Source organism: Coturnix japonica, chromosome 1 (assembly GCF_054131305.1).
Source record: "Coturnix japonica strain WE chromosome 1, WE-NBRP24, whole genome shotgun sequence".
In the NCBI taxonomy this organism is placed as follows: domain Eukaryota; kingdom Metazoa; phylum Chordata; class Aves; order Galliformes; family Phasianidae; genus Coturnix; species Coturnix japonica.
In genome coordinates this window covers 167,053,494-167,074,813 of record NC_140663.1, presented here as the reverse complement: position 1 = coordinate 167,074,813, position 21,320 = coordinate 167,053,494, and the positions used below count along the sequence as shown (strand labels likewise).

The 21,320-nt window shown below is 35.0% G+C and overlaps 1 protein-coding gene across 11 annotated transcripts in view; it reads left to right on the top strand.

The window, feature by feature from the left end:
* Positions 1-21,320, top strand: part of CNTN5 (contactin 5) — a 538,457-nt gene that overhangs the window by 333,663 nt on the left and 183,474 nt on the right. For 8 of the 11 annotated variants that reach the window (XM_085508884.1, XM_032442190.2, XM_032442192.2 and 5 more), the window contains 3 exons: positions 1,386-1,604; positions 5,765-5,888; positions 11,475-11,650. In XM_085508884.1, coding sequence (XP_085365010.1) covers positions 1,386-1,604; positions 5,765-5,888; positions 11,475-11,650 — 519 coding nt within the window. The remainder of the gene's footprint in view (positions 1-1,385; positions 1,605-5,764; positions 5,889-11,474; positions 11,651-21,320) is intronic. The other 3 variants (XM_015852279.3, XM_085508922.1, XM_085508927.1) reach the window with 1 other exon arrangement.

The window sequence follows — 21,320 nt, the reverse complement described above, 5'->3', positions numbered from 1 at the left end:
ACAAGTAATTTATAGATTTGCAGTTTGCATAGAAGAAGATATATTAGATATTTTCAGGTACTGTTTATCTCCTTTTCCAAATACCAGCCTCTTGTAATTGTTATCAGCATTTTTAATATTTGATCAGAGACAATAAGGACAGCATGGGAATGACCTTTTCCAAAACATGAAATACTCTAGGTGTTCACTGTCACGATCTTTATAAAACAAAATACATACTTCTCTAATTATAAACCAACTGGGATATGAAATATTTATGCTTAGAAGATTTTTTTAAAAGCTGTGAAGTGTGACCATGGCTTCATACACTGACAAAATCTTATTACAGTTGTTTATGCAGCCAAAATTTTTGAAAAGTACACTCATAGTTTTTCATTTTTCCTGTTAGGCCAGTGTGACAAAAAATTTAAAATGTCTCATCAATTGAGACAACAGAAAAATGTTTATTAATGCCAGTAGTTCATATCTGTCTGTCTCCCTTTACTCGTTCATATCAGTGTATTTTTTTTAATTTTTTTTCTTTTCTCCATAAGAATTTGGTTCTCCAGCTGTTCTTGATTTCAATGGGAGTTCTACTTGCTTGATTCTTGCAGTAATACTATATAGTAATACTTTATCTATTATAATGATATAATTTATTATTCTTCTATTTGGCATTAGGCAGGATCTAACAACCTGGGCACTACTCCTTAATTCTAGACTACGGCATTAGTCTAGAAATAGCATAAACAGAAAGGAAAAAAAGCAGTTATGAAGTCCAAGTCGAGTTGGTTTTTGGCGTATACATGTTTATGGGAGAGATACTTCTGCAAACAGGCTCTAAGGCTTTTTAGCTAACTCACTTGACTTGCAGAGTAGCACTGAAACTAGGAGCATATCTAGCTTCTGCCGGTAGTTCTGCACTGCAAATACAGTGTAATATAAGACAGCACTTTTCTACTGGAGACTTTGCAATGAAGAAAAAGAATTAAAAATATAGAAAAAGAATTACCATAACTAAGATATTTAATAAACATGAAAGTTATATTGTTTTAAAAGTACAGAGGAATTTTCTCTCTTAGATCTCTATGTTGCTACCCATTTCTGTCTAGAATCTGAGTCCAAGTTGTGGACTATGAAGTCTATGGCATTCCTTTTATGTATAAAAGTTCTTTACTTTTTTTTTTTTAATTATTATTATTTTTAAATTGCCCAATAAAATAAAAATATGTTTTCTATTCTATTCTTGTTAATAGGTTTGTTTGTTGTTTTTAAAACTGGATAACTAAATAGCCTGCTTGCCTTTATTGAATGTTCACTTCTTTTGAAGTTTGAAGGTATTTTTTGTTTAGTTTTGTTTTTTAGTGGTTTTTTTTGTTTGTTTGTTTGTTTGTTTGCTTTTCCAGAATATTCAGAAGCTGTTCCTGGTATCCCTACTTCATATGCTGCTATTCTAAGAATCAAATCTGGTAGTTCATCTTTAGCTTCATCTAATTCAAAGAACAGACCGCGATTAAGCAGTCCTTCATTAGGAAGTGTACCTTCACCAGGCTGGAGAGGAGCTGCACAACCTTATCGTTCCCCAACAAACCTCTATCACTTTTCAGAGGCCTTCAAACATGATGGTAAGCCTCTCCTAAAAGACCATGCTTATAATTGGCCAACATTTTTTTTTTCAAAAACAGAATATTTTTAACAGTTTATTTCAGTAATTTTCAAACACATTTTTAAGTTAAATTAAATACAACACTGAGAACTGAGAATCTTTCCCTTCAGATCCTTCAGATTAGCCTCAAGGAAATCAGTTAAAATATTTTTTTCTTAAATAACGCTATGCAGCACTGTTTCATACAGTTTTTGTCACATTAAAATAGAAAGCTAGGGATTTGAAACTGCATAACAGCATAGTTTGATATTTTAAATTAATATACTTAAATTTGAAGACCAGAATAATAAAATGCCTCTCCAGCTTATCTATTTTGTCCTTTTGGAATTTTTCTTATTTATCCAAATATGATAGTAACATCAATTAATGATGAATAATAAATCTCTTAAAATAACTTTTTTCTAAATTACCTGCTTTGTATAGTCAACCCTATTGTATGCTTGCTTGTACAGATAAATTTATGGGTGCAATATGGTCTAATTTACATTTAAATTCAATAATTAACAGTAATAATACATATTTTGTCATGTTTGCATATGTTTAAAGAAGCCATTTCTTTATTATTTATTTAAGTATATTTATCTGAATTTGATACTCAAAGAAAGGAACATGTGGAAAAAAGGTGGAAGAGGAAGAAAGGAAGGAAGGATGGAGAGGGAGAGGTAGAGAGGTTAGAGGATTTTAAAACAATAGTCTGTCTAAGGAAGTAACAGAGGAAAGAATCACAGATAATACCCTCATGTTGGCTTTCTTGAGCATAACTGAGCAGTTCTTCAGTCCAGTTTATAGAAGCACATACGAGCAATCTCTGAATATTAATCAACATGCAATTATGCTGTAGACTGAGAAAATGGTATCTGGGTTTTTAATGGTGATTAAATATGTGTTTAATATGTGGTGCAGTGCTCCTAAAAGAGAAATTAAACAATACCCAGTTGTAATCAGGTGAAATTCATGTGGTAATACACATCAGACTGGAATCCTCAAGCAGAATGCAGTCAAGCTCTCCTAAGTATTTGCTGTTGTAGTTAATGTATATACAACTTGGAATTCCTGGGTGACTAAACATTCCCAAATAATACACCAAGACTGGCAATTAAGTTAAAAATGTTTTAATATGACACCTACTCAGTATTTCCAGTCCTTAAAATCAGTGACAGATGAAATTCACCCATTTCTACGAACCCTGAGTCAGAACTCCCATACTGATCACGAACTGGTTTTATCTGAACACTTCAGGTTTTAGTCTACTTGTTATTCCCTCAGAGATGATGTCTGCCTCAGAAACAATAAAGCTAGGATAATGGATAAGGAAGAAATGGTGTTATTCAAAACATGAAACAGTATTGACAAACTGAAAATTATTAAGCACTGAGAGGATATAAGAATTTCAAGATTTTTGAAGCCAATAATGTATCTCAATGCTAAATATCAACTATATTCTCTTATCAATAAATTGAATATTAAAAATATAACTTAAGATTTTTGTTCTTTAATTATTTTCTTTAGTATGAAAATGTTGAAAAACATTTGGAAGTAACTGCTGTTTAAAATAAAATCTGATAAGTTGGATAGCAAAAGACAGCCAAAAATCAATTAATTTTTCCTGAAAATTCAGATGTTTAGTCTACAATGACAGAAGTCTCTGTAGTATGATTAGTGCTTTATATATTCATATTTTTATTCCAGAAAAAAAAAAAAAACAAAAAGAAAAAAAAAAAAGATTAAATATATACATACATGTTTGAAAATTTACACATATTTATTTATTTATTTTCAGGTATTTAAGACAACTGAATCACCTACTTGCATTCCTGAGTCCCATAAAACCATGAAATAGCAAAAATTATCAGTGTATACTGGCTTCTGAAAAATGTTCTTAAACCTCACAGTTTCAGAGCTTTTATTAGTACTATGTTTAAGAAAATTGAAAATTTTATTTTTAACCATAAACCAAAGAATATTTTAATTTGAATATATATTTTAAAATATTTAAATGAAATTTTGGCGTCTTCAGTATATTCCTTTCATTGCTTTTGAAATATAGAGAGGAGGTATAGAGCACTGAAGATTTCCAGTTTATGGTCTGTCACTGGAGTTTAAATATAGTATTTCTAGGTGATCTGTCATAACATCTTGCATATCACATATCGCATCCCACTGCATTTTATTTAAGCAATCATTTAGTAAGCTTAATAATTTATACTTTGTTTAAGACTAGGCATTTTTTTTAAACACTTTGGTCTCTTCAGAATAGATCTATTTCTTCAGTTCTTCTGGTGTGGAGTGGATAATTTGTCTGGGAAGTAGGTTAGTCAGTTAAGCTAAAAACTGATGAACCAATTAATTTATTATGTCATTTTTGAGACTCTAAATAATCTGTACCAGAATTCCACACTCTATCTGTAATGCAGATAAGCAATTAACTTCATATTCTCATCTTTTAGAAACAAGACTTGCATGCTCTTAAGCTCCTCTATTGTCTTATTGCAAACAAGGAATGCAATATTTTTTTTATTTTTTTTTTATACTTCATAACAAAAGTATCTGTTTGGCCACAACCTTTCAGAATATTGGTCTCCATCCAAGATGTTCTCTTGGTTATAGGAGAAACATCTCTATTGATAGTGATTCTGGCACCTATGTAGCATTGCAGCATTTTCCTTCCTTTCTAGCAATCACAGAGTGTAATAAAATATTCTCTCTAATTGATTACTTCCAGTGAGAAAACAAAACTACTAGTCCTCATCAGTACACCCTAATCACCCTAATACCTGTTAATCTACACAGAATAACACCTACATCTTACTTAATTTTGCAATTGTTATTTAATTCTTGCTGTTTCTAAACTCTGGGTACATGAGTTCTTTGATGGTATACGTCCAAAATCATTTATATTCCAACAAGAAGGATTCCATACAATGCACTGTACTCATAAAATGAGACAAAACCCTGTTTCTCCTATACTTCATACTACACTTCAGGTGATAGGGCAAAGTGGCTACTTCCCTGCTCACTCAAATCTTTAGGCTTGTGCTCGAATTTGGATGAGTATTTTGTGCCTAAGTGACTAAGGATTTTGGAGTAAGCCTGAATTAATTCAAATTCTGCAGTCTCCTGTTGCATAGTGAGCATTTGAATCTTCCATATGATGAATGCTACATTTACAGCCTTTTGCTTTTCTGAAGGTTAAACTTCCCTCTCCACACTATGAAAGAACAAGACATATATACATATTCTATGCATCTATCCAGTTTTTCTTGTTCAGAAATATAAATTCATATGAGGATACAAATGTATACCAAAATTAGAAAAGACAATGAAGGATAATGAAATGTCAGATTTTCATATATACTATTTATTAGTAGAAACTGATTGCTGTCACTAGTTTTACAAATGACTTTTCTTAGAAACTATTTGTTTTAAAGGGTAAAGCCATGTCTCAGTTTTCTGTGATATGAGCTGACGAGGATTTTTGTTTACTTTTCTGTGTATAAGCAGAATTCATTCATTCTTAATTCCCTTTATCTGCTCTATGGGAACCATTAAGCCACAGGCTGAACTAGTGATTGGACACTTGGTGAAGGAGTGTAGTCAGTCCTGGGAGCACTGGTGAAAGCCTGTGTGATCCAGAGGGTCACACAGAGGGTCACCCCTAACATCATTTAAGGGCTGTTAGCTGCAAGGGAAGCATTTCTACTTGGAGATTGCCTCCTTTGAAGTGTTTGATGAGCCCTGAGCCTTGAAAGGGGGTAAGCAATTTCTTCTTTATTATTGGATTATGACTTCTACCTTTCTTGTGTGGTCTGACACTGATTTGAAGCAGTTATATCCACTATCATCTGCCCTCAGACCTGCGCATTAGGCTTCAGACCAAAATATGTCTGTTAAGAATGCCATTTTAACTCTTACCTTAAATGATACTATTTCACTGATAAATTAAAAATATTCCTTTTGTATATATGTATATTTTAACTATTGCTTTTTAATATGTCATCTGAAGTAATATGGTTTAAATCTCTTCGAAACAAAGACAATTGTGTAAACTGTAACTTTACAAAAGCTATAAAACATCAGCTTCTTTAGGCTTTTGAACCAACAGTACTTCTGTTTCCACAGAAAGTGTCGATTATGGACCAGTATTTGTACAAGAGCCAGATGATGTGATTTTTCCCACTGATTCTGAAGAGAAGAAAGTGTCTCTGAATTGTCAAGCTCATGGAAATCCTACCCCCACATACAGGTACATGTTATAGAATTTCTTTGTAATTTTAAGAATATTTACTACTGGTGCCTGTTTACAGGTGAGTGTAGTACGCTGCGCTGCACACACTTTGTCCACTTACTACATCTGATGCTTCTCATATTTTTACAAATAACAAGTGATGTAGGGAGAATTGGGAGAACAAGGTTAATTATTCTTTTGTGGACAACATTTACCTTTTCATATAGAGTCTATCTTCACCTACAGAGTGAGAATAAGGACTTGATTGCTGTCTTTTGTCTTATGTAGAAATCATCAGTTCTGTGTTTTAACTATTCAAATCATTTCACTGGTGGATTCTTCAGCATTCAGGATGAATTCCCCATAGACCTATTTGAATCACAAAACTTGGATGTCATTGGCATTCAAAGACAGTACCACCTTTAGATATCCACAGTGCAATAGTAAGGATTCTGTCTCACTGCAACTGATGTGATTCATTAAGCTGATATCATGTATGGTACAACATTCTCACACAAAACAGATGTGGTTAATATAGGGCATGCAATTAGGAATGATCCAGAAGTTCTTCAGACTGGAACTGCCTGCTTTCATAGGTGTAAGATGAGAGTCAATTTTGTATTCATTACTATTGATATTTCCTGTGTTATTTCTAATACATAATATTTTTCTTGATTTATTTTTTTTAATAAAAATCATAACTGAAGTCTTTTAAACAGCTGTTGGGCAAATAAATATAGCATGCACCCATGAGAAAAAGGCACAAATTCTGGAGAAAAGAGGGATGCCCTGTTCTCAGCCCACTCAGACAAACTCATTAATACTAGAATGGTTTGGGTTGGAAGGTGCCTTCAAAGAACATCTAGTCCAGCCCCACAACTTTGCTATGGGTAAGGACAATTATTGTGAAAATTCAAACTTTTGAAAATATATACCATATCCTTTCTATCTCATTACAACTATTTTTATGTATTCCCAGAAGAATTAGATCAACAAGTACTTCAAGCATATCCATTTCTTCAGCTCTCCAGAGATTCACTCATATTAGCAGTCTCAGAACCAGGCTGTCCTGACTGTTGTTCATTCAAAGAAGGCTTTGACAATAAGTGCTTACTTCTAGCATCGTTATTTAACTTCTTTCTGTTGATGCTGCTTGTATGTACAGAGTATGCAATCTACATTGCCACTGAGTTCAAGGTGGAAGAAAAAAAAGATATGAATGGATGTGTGGGGATTTTACTGTTCTCCAGAATGGGTGCAGAAGGGATTTAAACACTGAAATGGTGATGGGTAGACAAAACCTTTCTGTATATCACTGTGCAATTTTTTCTATGTGAAATATAATAGAGATGAAAATTTTCTATATCCTTGTCCTACTATCTACATGCACTGGACAATAGAGAACCATGAGACCAGGCTGCTCAGAGCCACATCCAAGCTGGCCTTGAATGCATCCAGGTACAGGGCATCTACAACCTCCTTGGGCAACCTGTTCCTGTGCATCACTGCTCTCTGAGTGAAAAACCTTCTCCCACTATCTAACCTAAACCTCCCCGTCTAAGTTTAAGGCCATTTGCCCCTTGTCCTATCACTATCCACCTGCATAGATGGAGGTACCCTCCTCCTGTTTATATACACCTTTCATATACTGGAAGGCCACAATGAGATCTCCCCAGAACCTTCTCTTCTCCAAACTAAACAATCCCAGTTCCCTCAACCTTTTTTCATAGGAGAGGTGCTCCCAGCCCTCTGTTCACTTTCGTAGTTCTCTACTGGACCCATTCTGGGAGCTCCACGTCCTTCCTGTAGTGGGGGGCCTCAGGCCTGGATGCAGGCCCAGATGGGGCCTCACAAGAGCTGAGTAAAGAGTGACGGTGCTGTCAAACAACCCAGTTGTCCCAGAACAATGTGTGGGAGAGAGATACAGCCATGGGTGCCGTGGAGTCTTCTCACAATTTACTGCTGCATCACACAGTTTATATACCAGCATGGCTTCCATGCATGTGCGTCCCATACACCTGCTACACAACCCCACCCATACACAACCCTTCCCACTCCCAGAGTTCTCCCTTGCATAAATCATGGCATCACGGGGCATCCGGCAAAGCGCTTTGTATCCCCATTCCATGGTTCTGCTTCAGCTTCTTCAGCTGTTGTTATCTTAGCAGTTCTTTACTCAGGCCCATCCCCTGGTTGACCTTATTCCCCAACAAAGGAGGACAATCACCTTCCTCTCCCTGCAGGCCACTCCTTTTTTAATGCAGCCCAGAACACTGTTGGCCTTCCGGGCTGCAAGTGCACACTGCTGGTTCATGTCTAGTTTCTTGTCTACCAGGACCCTAAATCCTTTTCTAAAGGGCTGCTCTCATGGGATTCTTCTCTCTGTTTGTATAAATGGCTGGGATTGCCACAGCCTGAGTGTAGTACCTTGTACTTAGCTTTGAACCTCATTATTTTCTCATGGGCCTACTTCTCCAGCCTATGTCCCTCCCTATGGATGGCTTCCCATCTGAGTAACTGATGTGTGGTGTTTGTAACCTATTAATTTTTATTTATTTATTTATTCATTTTAGGCTATGGATTCTTTATAAATAACTTGTTTCTTTTTGGATAAGCTCTACTCAGAAACTAAAATTTTACATCATGTTTTGTTTTGTTTTGTTTTGTTTTGTTTTGTTTTAACCAGCTGGTAGAAGGTTATTCCATACCACATGACATCATGCAACAAGCTGTAAAGCTATGGGGACTCAGACAGGGGGAGGAGGTGGTGGCTGTTGCAGGAGGATTAGCTGGGCATTGGTCAGTGGATGGTGAGATGTTCCATTGCTGGAGGAGTGTGGGTGGGAAAACAGTTGTACTATTCACAGGAGGGGAGTAATTGTACCTTGGATGCATATATATTGTAATCACATTTTATTCTTGCTTTTCTTTTCTTTCTTAGTAAATAGTTTTTATCTTAATCCAGGAGTTCTCTTTTGTTTCCAGTTTTCTTCCTCATCCTACCGTAGGGGGAAGTGACCAAACATCTGTATGTTTGGTCGTCCCCCCCCCCCTCCCCTTGAGTTCCAGTACTTAGGTAAGAACTCCCTGAGATAAACTTACCTGATTTGCTCAGCATTTATGCTAATCATACTTCATTATCATAAATCAGAATCCACATAGTGAGGAGCAAATCTGACTTTCCATGAAAAATATGGACATTCACTATATTCCTATAAACTTTCATAGAGCATTGATGAGAATGAGTACGTACAGAATTCTCCAAGATGCCACTTCACTACACCTGTATCTCTCATGAAGTACTGCATTTCCTACAGTTGCGTTGAGTAGCCTGCTGAGACCTGCATTGCCACAAGATCACTTTGCTCTCAGTGGAATGTGGGAGAGAAAAGTGAGAACACAGTTTAATAGGTAAAAAACAAAACATAGGTAAAACAAAGGAAAATAAGAAGTTAATTCATTACTTCCCAAAATCATGCAGATGTTCACCATTTCCAAAAATGCAGGGTTCAATTATGTGCAAGGGTTGCTTGGGAAGGCAATAACTCTGAAGATTTCCCTACACCATTTCCTCCTCCTTTCCCCCCGATTTCACTATTGAGCACAAAATCATATTATACAAAATATCTCTCTAGTCAGTTTAGGTCAGCTACCCTAGCTGGGTCCCCTGACAACTTCTTATCTACTTACAGCACGGCAGAATAAGAAGCACAGATGTCCTGGATCCTGCTTAAGGGTTGCTCAGCAGCAACTAGTGTATTATTGAAACTATTTCCAGATGAGGGAAAAAAAATACAGCACTCTACAAGATGCTATGAAAAAAAAAACTATCTATCTCAGACAAACCTGCATGCTATTTTATTTTTGTTGGAGATTTTTCATCAGTAACATTTCCTGATACACAAAGGCAGTTGAAAAAAATAAAAATCTCTATTAAACCAAATTAGAATGTTTTGAAGTATTTTGTCGCTTGTCCTCAAGAAAGAAAGAAAAAAAAAAAAAAAAGGAAGAAAAAAAAAAAGTAATATTTTCCTCATAAAGTCATTGTCTTTTAAGTGTTATTTATTGTGTTTCTCTCCTCCTATTGGTCAAGCTTCCTAGAAGAAAATACATACAATTTAGGGTTGCTTTTCCTCTAATGTTCTTGGATTGTATGATTGGAATACTTCATTAGAATGGCCTTGGAACATATAGCCAGGTAGATATGAAGCTCATAAGAAATGAGGTCTCTGAGTATGAACAAAGTGAAGTGAGCTACTTTAAGTGAACTATTTTCTTTTACGTCCCAACTGCAAATACCAAAACATGTCACTTTGACTTTTTCCTTATCTGAATGTCCATCAGGATCAAATAACTTTTGACTTTTATTGCATTCATATATGTAAATTAATTTTCATTAATGTTTCATTCAAAATCTTAAATATATAATAAGTCATTCAAGATGAGAATTTGACTTTTTAGCTCTGTTACATAAGAATCTTAAAAAAAAAAATTGTAAATCCTGCAGACCTTTCCTTAATATCCTGTACAGTATATTGTCTTCCACTTCTTATACTGAATGAGGCAGGCCTCTTCTGTGATCAAAAATTCAATCATGATAAAATGGACAAATTATAGTTTTATAGTCTATCTTAATCCTGTTTGTTCTGACTTTTTGATTGAGAAAAATTCAGGGTTACTTTAGCTGAGTTCTGCTGCCAGTACATCATTCACCACAAATGTTTACAGGATAGGGTGAACTGATAATCATTCAGCTTCTTTACAGTTGCCTCTGGAGCCCAGACTTTGCTATGTTCTGCCGTCTACTCTGAATTTTGGCAGAGTGTGAAAGTGCTTGGAAGTTTCCTGAGTAAGCTTTCAAATTTCAGAGTGATTGTGAACTAGTAATGGAGGAAAATATCTGTGCCTCATAATAGTGATTCCATGTGACCCCTTTCATAGAGATTTGTGATACCTGCTGCTCTGCTTATATCTTCTTTGAAACATCAGAATCATTCTTTTAACAATTTAATTTTATTAACAGTTTAACATGAAAGCTGATTTAAAAAATCATCTTGTATGAATTATTATTCTTTGAGATAATGCATACTCCCCAGAGATTATTCCTGAGCACTGAAGTCTATTGATAAGCCTCCCAAAATATTTTCTCTTATCTAGTGAGCTATTTGAGGCTTTGTTGTTTCAGTCTTCATAGGCGAATGAGAAGAATGAGGTTTTTCACCAGAGAATATGCATTCTCCTTACTCCCTCAAAACAACAGCTTATGGGTATAAGGCTTTAATGATAAAATGTGAACTGAAACTTCATTTATTATTTACATATTATATCTATAGCCATATTCTTGACTTCTTGACATCTTCAGGATGCATCTGCTACAGATTCAAATAGTTTTATAATACCAAAACAAAACATCAAGCCCTCTACAAGTTTTCAGCCTGTACAGTCCTCATCCAGAGTTTTACCAAACCACTGGGGTACTGAATAGACATTCTTTGAGTAGCATCCACCCCTAGGGATAGCCAATGCTCTTGGGTTCTGTATGCAATTCTTTTTGTCTTCTTTTGGTCCTAAAACGTTCAAGTAGTTTTTCTTTCTTTTCCTAAGATGGCTTCGAAACGGAACTGAAATTGACATTGAAAGTGATTATCGCTACGGCCTAATAGATGGAAGTTTGATCATCAGTAACCCTAATGAGATGAAGGATTCTGGACAGTATCAGTGTCTAACTACCAACATTTTTGGTAGCATATTAAGCAGGGAAGCTGTTCTTCAGTTTGCATGTGAGTAACAATCTTTTTTTCATTTTTTAGCCTAGGTAAATCTTTGCAGTGTTTGATAAAGTAACTAATTTCAATGCATTAACAGTTACAGTATCTGCTGATGTTGCTGGGTTATAATCTCAGAAATGAGGCAACCTGGTGGACAACAGGTTGAGCCATGAGCCAACAGTGTGCCATTGTGGCCTAGAAAACCGGTGGTATCCTGGGATGTATTAACATGGATGTGGCCAGCTGGTCAAGGGAGGTGATCCTCGCCCTCTAATCTGCCCTGATGAGGCCACATTTAGACTACTGTGTCCAGTTCTGGACTCCTCAGTTCAAAGAAATACAGAGTTTGTGTAGAAGGAGCCCAGGGGAGTGCCATAAAGATGATAAAAGTCCTAGAACAGGTCCCATGTCAGGAAAGGCTGAGTAACCTAAGTCTGTTCAGCTCAGGGAAAAGAAGACTGATTGGGATCTGATAGATGTTTAGAAATATCTACAGAGAAGTGGGAGTGAAATGGATGAGGCCAGGCTCTTCTTGATGATGTGTAGCAATAGGATTGATAATAACAGAAACAAAGATAGAGTTTATTAAACAGAAAGCAAATCAGAATTCTTGATCACAAGATTTAAAGTCACGTTTCCAAAGTTTATTCATTGTAAGATGTTCAAAAGGTAAATTATCCATTTGCTTTAGTTTGAAATGTTATTTATATTTCACAGTCTCAATGAAGAGTTCGTATTAAAAGTATATCGTTTTCTTAACAATATTCTAATAAACTCATTCAAGAGCATTAGAAGAGTAATTACTGAATTCTGTGATACTTTTTTATATCGATCAATTTAGCGTTGTTGGATGTGAATAGTTCTATATATACGTACAATTTTAAATATTCTGCATACAATGGAAACAAAAGGGAAAACAAGTTGTGCTATCTGCATTAAGAAAAACTGCATATATGAAGTAAAGAATATCAGCCAAATAATAAAGCAACCATAGCAATGTTTCAGTTGCTGCAAGCAGAAACTTAGATTTGTTGATTACCTAGTAGTTTCCAAGATGTGCATAACAGTGAAAATATTTTGAAGATATGAAACAAAAACAGAGTCTAAAAATTTTATGAAGTAAAACTTGTACACTAAGCACCTATATATTGGTAGATTATTTCTATTTGATCTCTATCTGCCCTGGTTTCTTTTGTTAGAAATCTGTGTAACCTAAAGGGAGAATCGAAAAATTAAATGTTAACTTATCAACAGTGATTGCTTTATGTATCTTTTATGTATCTTTACCTCAGCTAGAAAGGAAGTGTGTTTCATAAGTGACAAATAATAATAATAATAATAATAATCTTTCAATGGGCTAAATCCATATGATATCTGCCCAACTGTTTTTTCTGGTTTTTTTTTTGTTTGTTTGTTTGTTTGTTTGTTGTGTGTGTGTGTGTGTGTGTGCCAGGTTGCCCAGCTTCTCTTCTTTTTGGAACAATGCATTGCAACTTTGATTAGATCAGAGGGCTTACTTTGTCCTTACCTTCGTTACATGTACAATCTCTGTGTTTCTCTAGATCACAAAACAATACTGATTTTCTCCATCTGTGGATTATACAACCAATTACTACAAACTTTTCGAAATCTACCATCAAAGTTTCAGTTACAAAAATACACTGAGGAGGGTTAGTGAGAAGTAAGGTTTAGGGGAAAGATTTTCATCTGTCATTTATGGAACTCCTTACTGAAATTTTATTATCCTGCTTGTCATTGCTGTTTTGCATTTATTTATTTTTTAACTGGGTCTAGTTCTTATTTAATCCACAAAGAAAGGTACTGATTTGATAAAATTAGTGCACCCCTTTTTTTTTTTTTTTTTTTTTTTTGTGAGTTACAGTGACTGTTCAGTGTTGTACAGAATAAGTTAACCATCCTGTGGGCATACAAATAAAGAGATTTCTGGCGAGATAGCTTATGGACTACACATTTCATCATGGTACACTTCTGGCAGTTAACTAACTTCCTAAGAAATAAGCTTAATGACCCATGTTTTCTTGCCTGACATCATGTGCCCTGGGCATCTTTTTGGATTTACTCCATGATTCCCTACTACAAGTTAACTTGTAAAGAGTTAATTTAATAACAGCCTTCTAGAAATGAGAAAATAGTTGATTTAAGCCACCTTCCATTCATTTCTTGAAGAATAGCACAGAATAATAAATGTCATGCCTTTAAAATACAGAAACTCACTGCAGTTTTACCCATTAAGAAAGGTATTTACAATTTCATCATTTTGGCTTTGATGAAAAATTGCATTTGACCTTGCTTTATAGAGGCGAGTCCTTCCAATCCTGAAAGCAAGTCTAGAGATACAGTAAAATCAAAACATGAGATGTCAGCTTAAATAGGGAAGAGCATCCAGTCTTTCTGAAAGAAATAGTGAAATGAATGAATATTACATATTTTTTGTCCAAATTTCCCAACAGACCAATTGGTATCTGGTATTGCCAGATAGAAAACCTCCTTCAGGAGAAATCAAATACATTCAAGAATGATGTCTGCTGAAAGCTTCAGGATTAAACCCAAAACTTTATCTTCTGCTACTCTCCTTCCACACATTAGTTCCTAATGGGATTCCATGTTTGTTTAAAGGATTCCTGGCACTAGGACCAAATCATATAGAAAAGCCCACATCCATGATTTTAAAGCCTTCTATTTTCCAAGACGCATAGTACTTCTAAACTGTCTTCTGGGAATTATAATGTACATTTGAAAGGAAAACAGAGGTTAAACCAGATGTTTCATACAAAAGATTACAGTGATAGAAAGATAAAGGGAAAATGCTCACAGACATAGAAAGTTCACAGTAAACTCCACAAAGGAGCAATCTCCAGAAAAAGAGATTCTGCTTTAGTGGTAGTCAGCCCTTAAATGAGATATGGGAGAGGTGGAGCCAAGCTCCACTCCTTCTGGTAGCACAGATGAATTGCCTTCACCTGTGCTCCTGCAGTTGACTCATTGCTTGCCTTGGGTGGCTAATCAGAGGTTCAGTCTATGATCAACGATTTCCCATACAGATCCCTAATCACTTTAGTTAACGCCCATAAAATAGGACAAAATTTGCATTGGAGAGGGCTCATACCACATGTACAGTCTTACCACAATATGCTGTGGGCAATTAAACACAATGAAACTGTCCATGATGAAATTCCAGCACATGAGTGTAATTCTTGTTATGCTTCACAGCTAGTATAAACAAAGATCAAATGTCTTGATTAAAGGATTTATTCAAAACTCCTTAGCATACTGAAGAAATGACATATACTGAAATTTTAATATATGAATCAGCCATGTCGTAGATATGTGAAAAACAATTTTATGTCATCTTATGACTTTTGTTATGTGAAGAAAATTATGGAAAAAGAAAAAGTGCTATAAAAACATTAAACAAATCTACTAATATGTTTTGTTTTATAATTTGTCTAATTCTCACTCTGAATCTTGATGTTGTAGAGTAGTGGGAAAAGACATTTTAAGATAAGAGATTTAGTTTGAAGAATCCCAGGTAGACATTAAGTCATGCTGTAGGGTGGAAATCAAAAACATAAGAAGGCTATGCTAACTTGCATTGTTTTCCAGAGATACGCTATTAAATGAAATATTAGGTTACCCCCATCCTCTGTAGTGAAGGTGGTAACTACGTATCTCCTTGATAACAGATAGCTCTTTCCTTCACTACATCTGTTTGATTTTCTGTGGTGAAATCACACACTTCTTCATTTCAGGGCATTTTGTCGAAGCTGAGAGTCAAATTCCAGAGCAAATCTAAAGCAACAACTCAGAAGTTTTCATTCTTTTTCAGGTTAGTATCAGAATGAAGGCAACTTGAAAAGATGAGGTCAGGTGCTTAATTATGGGTTATACATCAATATAGTGCAAATTTGATTCTCTTCGTAATAGATTACTAGCTTCAGAAAAGGGTATCAATTCTGGTTGTACTCCATTGAGCAACATTTACTGTCTAATTCCATTTGAGTAGCTCACAGGCATAAAATCATTGATCCTGGTATCCATCAAACACCAAAAAGTTATTATTTCAAATGGAAATGAGATTTATTCATCCTGTCAGGTTCGTTTATTGCTACATAAGTTTTGATGCCAGAAAAGTATTCTGAGGTTTAAGATCTTCTTAAAGTCTCACAATATGCTTTAAACAATACATTTTATACTTTGTGTTCTGTGGAAGTATTAACAGGAATCAGTCATGTAGGGAAACACAATTTGAAATGTAATTACAGCAATCATACAAAGATGCATAGTACATCTACTGACTTCTAATTTTAGCATCATGTGTTTCTCTGCATGAATGGAAGGCTCATTTTTAACCTGCCTATAACCTACTTACCTATCTTTCACAATCTAATCTGTCACACAAATGAACTATTATTCTTGGCATTTTAACATGAATGAAAATTAAGAGTAGCATTATTAAATAGAAGAAATTTTGAAAGGCTGAAGGAGAATTCTGTGCTAAGTCTTTTTGCAAGTTTTAACTTGCATTGACTTTTGGTGATTATCATATCATCTCTCTACTTAACAATCTTACAGGTGTTGCAAATTGCGGTGACCAGTTCTCTCCATTCTTTCAAATTAAAGGTTTAATTTGACTTACATTTCTTGCATGTCTTTGTAATGCTACTAGAGCAATCCTGCTTGCAGCATGCTCCTAATTTTCCTGACATAGATGTATTGTCATTTTCTTGGGAAATGGAACAGGACACTGATCTGCCAAGAAATATACTTTTCTGACAGAGTATTCTGTTACCCTTTTGTTCACAAACTCATGTGTGCAGATTTTAGTAAGAGGACAAGAAAGATAGCATGACAACACTGAGAAGGAAGAAAAAAGAAGAGGATGGGGCATTTATTCTGACATGCTCAGGAGTGGCATTGAATATAAAATCAATTAAGTCACTTTTGATAAGCTGTCTGGAATTCAGTGAAATGAGCTAAGTCTTACTTAAGTTATTAATGTTTCAGGAGAGGTACTGTTTAAGAAAAGCCTGCAATGAATAAAAATTGATTAGTTAGGAAATACAAAACAAAAAACAAAACAAAAAAACAAAACAAAAACATGTAACCTGATACATAAAAATGTATCTGGAAGGCTGAGAAACACAGAGATAAACTGAGATTTTCCAGATGTCAAACTGAATTACACTGACAAGGAAATTAAAAGAAATACAAACATGCTCTTTAGAAGGTTTAATAAAAAATGAATAGGAAAATAACAACTTTTGGGGTTCCTTAAGAACAGTATAACTTATGTGGCTGATTCTACACAAGCCACGAGATTCCTGAAATGGAAAGTTACGTCTTTAAGTCTGGAGATGGGAAAAGTCAGGAATGGCAAAAAATCCACTGATCTAAAATAGTAAAATACAGGTTCCTACAACATCCATGAAGTCTATTAACATAAAATATGAAATACATATAAAATTAAGTTAGTCAAATTATCTGTTACTACGAAGGTGGAAATTATTTTCAACACAGTTGTTACATTCTCAAATGAAGTTACTGTACACTTTCTTTTTACTCTTTCTCATTTAACATGGTAACATCACAGCCATTTTGCATATCACTTCTTATAATTACTGTTGTTACAAATCATGAACAAAATCAAATCAAGCACTTAGCATAGATTATTTCCAGTTATAACAATAACATCAGAAGTATCCTCTGATGACCATCATAATTGTGATGATTGTCAAGTCTCCAAACATGATAGTCTTAAACTACTGAACTTGGGTAAATGCAAACCAGGAAACAGAAGTTCCTTATTTCCTCTACTCTGATTTAAAAAAAAAAAAAAAAAAGGAACTATCAAAATTTGATTTCATCCAACATGCTGCATATATAAAAGGGGGGGAATTCTGTCTATAAAACATATTAGAACCTTCCTCCATATGCAAACACACACAACTAAGCAATTAAAGAAAACTTTAATTAGGTTTCAGCTCTATGTTTCACCAAGCATGTAAAAATGTAAAAATGCCCTCAGGATCCTATAAATATGTAAATCATGAGCCCACCCACCTACCCATACTTCATACACCATACTAATTAAAAGACAATGCATAAAAGACTGAAACTTATAACAGTGTTTAACTACACATTAAATATTACACTGAATTTTATTAGAGTTCCAAGGTCAGTCATCCTAAATTTAACAGATGGGGCAATTACAGTTTTCTATGGCTTCTGAATTTACATGAGTTCTACAATCTTATCCAGTAGAAGTTATCCCTACATACGGCAGGGTAATTGGTTTAAAGCATGGGTGTCCAACTTTTTGGCTTTTCTGGGACTCACTGAATGAAGAGGAATTGTCTAGGGCTACATCAATGAAGGCTGCACTGAAAGTAATGCATCCTATTTATTTCCATGGAAACACTCTTTCACAAAGCAAATTCTCAGCTACAAAACACTCTTTTCATCACAGACACCTCCATTAGCCAAGCATTTTCACCACTGATGAACAAGAGCCTGTGTGCTGCACTTATCTGCACCATCCTACTGACTACTTTGCCACTGCTGAAACGCACCACCCACCACCTCAGTGTGCTCACATTCACTGGCTTATCTCCATAAATGTTCAGCAAGCATAGATGAATGTCAGAGAGTGCAATATTTTCTGCATGGAGGAATTCAATTCCGCACCTTTGCTTCATACAGTCTTCCATATCAGGCATTATTTGTCAGACAGTCCCTGTCACATGACAAGAAAATGGAATGGAATACTGCTAGAAGGTTCAATCTCTACTGCCATACTTCCAAGTACCTGTTGCATGCCCAGGGTCAGACCAGGGCCATCTGTGAGACAGAGCCACTGCCATGATGGTGCAAGGTGGAGGTGGGCCATATTATGAACTGTGCTGGGCCACACGTGGCCTGCAGATTGTGCAGTGGACATGTCTGGTTTAAGGTATTTTCCAGTCTAAACTCTTCTATGATTCTACAGTTCATTCTATGATTCTATGGCATAGATTTTTTACATAATGACTTTATTATTATTATTATTATTATTATTATTATTATTATTATTATTATTATTATTATTATTTAACATGATACCCCCTAGACTGTTTTTGGTCACAGAAAAAGTTCTGCTTACTTGCTGAGCAGTTTTCTGTTCTCTGTCATTGAGTACATAGCCCTGCCCTTCATTAATTCAGACTATTTAAAACATATTCTAAAGACAAAATTAATTTCCTCAGAAACTTTTCCTAGTGCTCATTATTACTGCATCCAAGTGCTTCATGAACATTAATACATTTATTTTTACAACACCTGTGTGAAGTGAGTAGTTACTATCTCTTGTTTATAAATGGAAAGCTAAAACATGAGAGATTATTACAAAATATCCAGTACTTTGAAGAGCTCTGTGTGAACTCACCAGGAGCTGCTTTTCCAAAGCATTTAGCAGAGCCAGAACTGATCACTTTCCTGTTAATCACTCCAACAAATCTTTTTCTCAGTCTTTGTTTCAGTCATATCTCAGTCCTCTCTCTGGTTTCTGATCCCTATCCTACTACTGATTAAGCCTCTAATCTCATTTGTGGTTTCCTTACTTAATGAAAGCATCTATTTGACTAAGAAGGATAGTAATGTCTTTCTATCTCTCTTTTAGTCTCCTTGTGTTCTCATTGCTTCATCACTGCATTTCTCTGACTCATAGTTCCCACTTCCAGGCTCCTAAACTGTCTTTTCCTGTCCTTATTCAACACATCCTATCAATTTTTCAATATACGTTCTTCTATAGCCCTGAGAGAGTAAGTTATTTATGAATACTTATTCTACTAAAACTGGAGCTAACTGAAAAAAAGATATTCTGATGAAAATTATTGGCCCTCTTTATCATGGTATTTGCTACCCATCATGCTTATACTGATGACTGAATTTCTTTAAAGTACAAATGTTCCATTGACAGAAAAGATATATTGTATAACAAAATTATATTAATCTTTAGATTAAGTCACCTAAATTATTGTTCCATTAACTCTCATAAGCAAACTGGGTCAGGGCTGAATGGCAGACTGTTACAATATGTTGAGTAGGATGTTCTATTGGTAATTCAGTAACTGGCACTTTTTCTTCAAAATTATTAAATCATTGCAGAACACATTGTAATGAAACAGGGGCTCCTTAGAAAATTTCTCCTTGGAAAATGATTTCCACTTAAATACTTGCCATTTGTTAGAATTTTCTCTACTATGAGACCTCAATCATTCTCATTATTTATTTAATATAATAGCTATTTACTGTGACTCATGATTTGGATAGTAACAACTACATTTTGAGATTTTAAGACAGTGTTTATTCAGCCGTATCCTCAGAATTCTCTTGCCATTTTTCTGTGCTATTGCCATCTTTGTTGCTTGTCCTCGCCTACTGTTTTCCTTTATGGTATACAAATGAAAGATTGTTGTTTCATCCAAAATGGAGCATGGGAAATATGGAAAGTCCTGGTTTATGATCATCAATAGCTATGACAATTTGCCTAATTCTCCCCTGTTTGAGTTTAAAACTATTGCCCTTGTCATGTCAATATCAAACCCCATAAAAAGTCAGTCCCACTCCTGCTTACAAGCTCCCCTCAAGTAGTACAATGAGGTCTCCCTGGAACTTTCTTTAGGCTTCTCTTCTCTAAGCTGAACAAAACCAGCTATTTCATCCTTTCTTCATAAGTGAGGTGCTCCACCCCTAGGATCATCTTCATTGACTGCCTCTGAACCTGCTCCAGATGCTCAACATCTTTCTTATAATGGGGCCTGGCTTATGCAAGGCTTTTGACATGGTCCCAAATACTAACAAAACAAAATCCTAATGTCAGTTGTTTTGTACATTCAATAACTTGTTCATAGCCTTATATAATAAACATGCTTTGCATTCCTTTGGCTTTATAAAGAAAAAAAATATTTGCAGATTAGTGAAATACCAATTCTCTCCTATTTATAAGTAGTGGAGCTTCCTAGATCAGTTACAAAGAATTCTTCTGATTTTATTAATTTAGAGACTAACATTCTGTAATAGTGCATTATGATGAAGACAGCATTTGGCACTTTATTTCAGTTAGTCTGGGCTGCCAAATTTTATTCCTTTGTTTTGTTTTGTTTTGTTTTAATGTTATTTTTTCCTGAAATGTGGTGGAATTTTTAGTGCAGTGCATATACGTTCTTGCTTATTCTTATCTCTTTTAATGAAAAAATCAGGCATTGATGAGAGGAAAAAAAAAAAAAAATTAAGTCAGCATCTTTTTGAAAGTGAGAAATACTGTTTGCACTTTAGCAACAGAAAAATCTGTAAATCATGTTCATTGTATAGCTCTATGCTTTCACTACTAATGGTTTTAAAATGCTTTCCTCTGATTGAGCAGCCACTGTTTCTCAATCATAATTATCACTGATATATTTTAAGCAAAGACTAATGTTATGTATGTCTGTACTTGCTATGAAAATTCATGCAAAGTAGGTCAGTACATCATAAGCTAGAAACAAAATCTTTAATCTCTAAATGGTTTCAATTCCAGAGAATTCTGCTTCAGTTTCTTCTAAAATCTACCTTTTTACTGCCTAAATATGTGCTGTCTATCAGGTGCTCATTCTGTTTCAAATGAACTCAGGTTGTGCCATGGGAG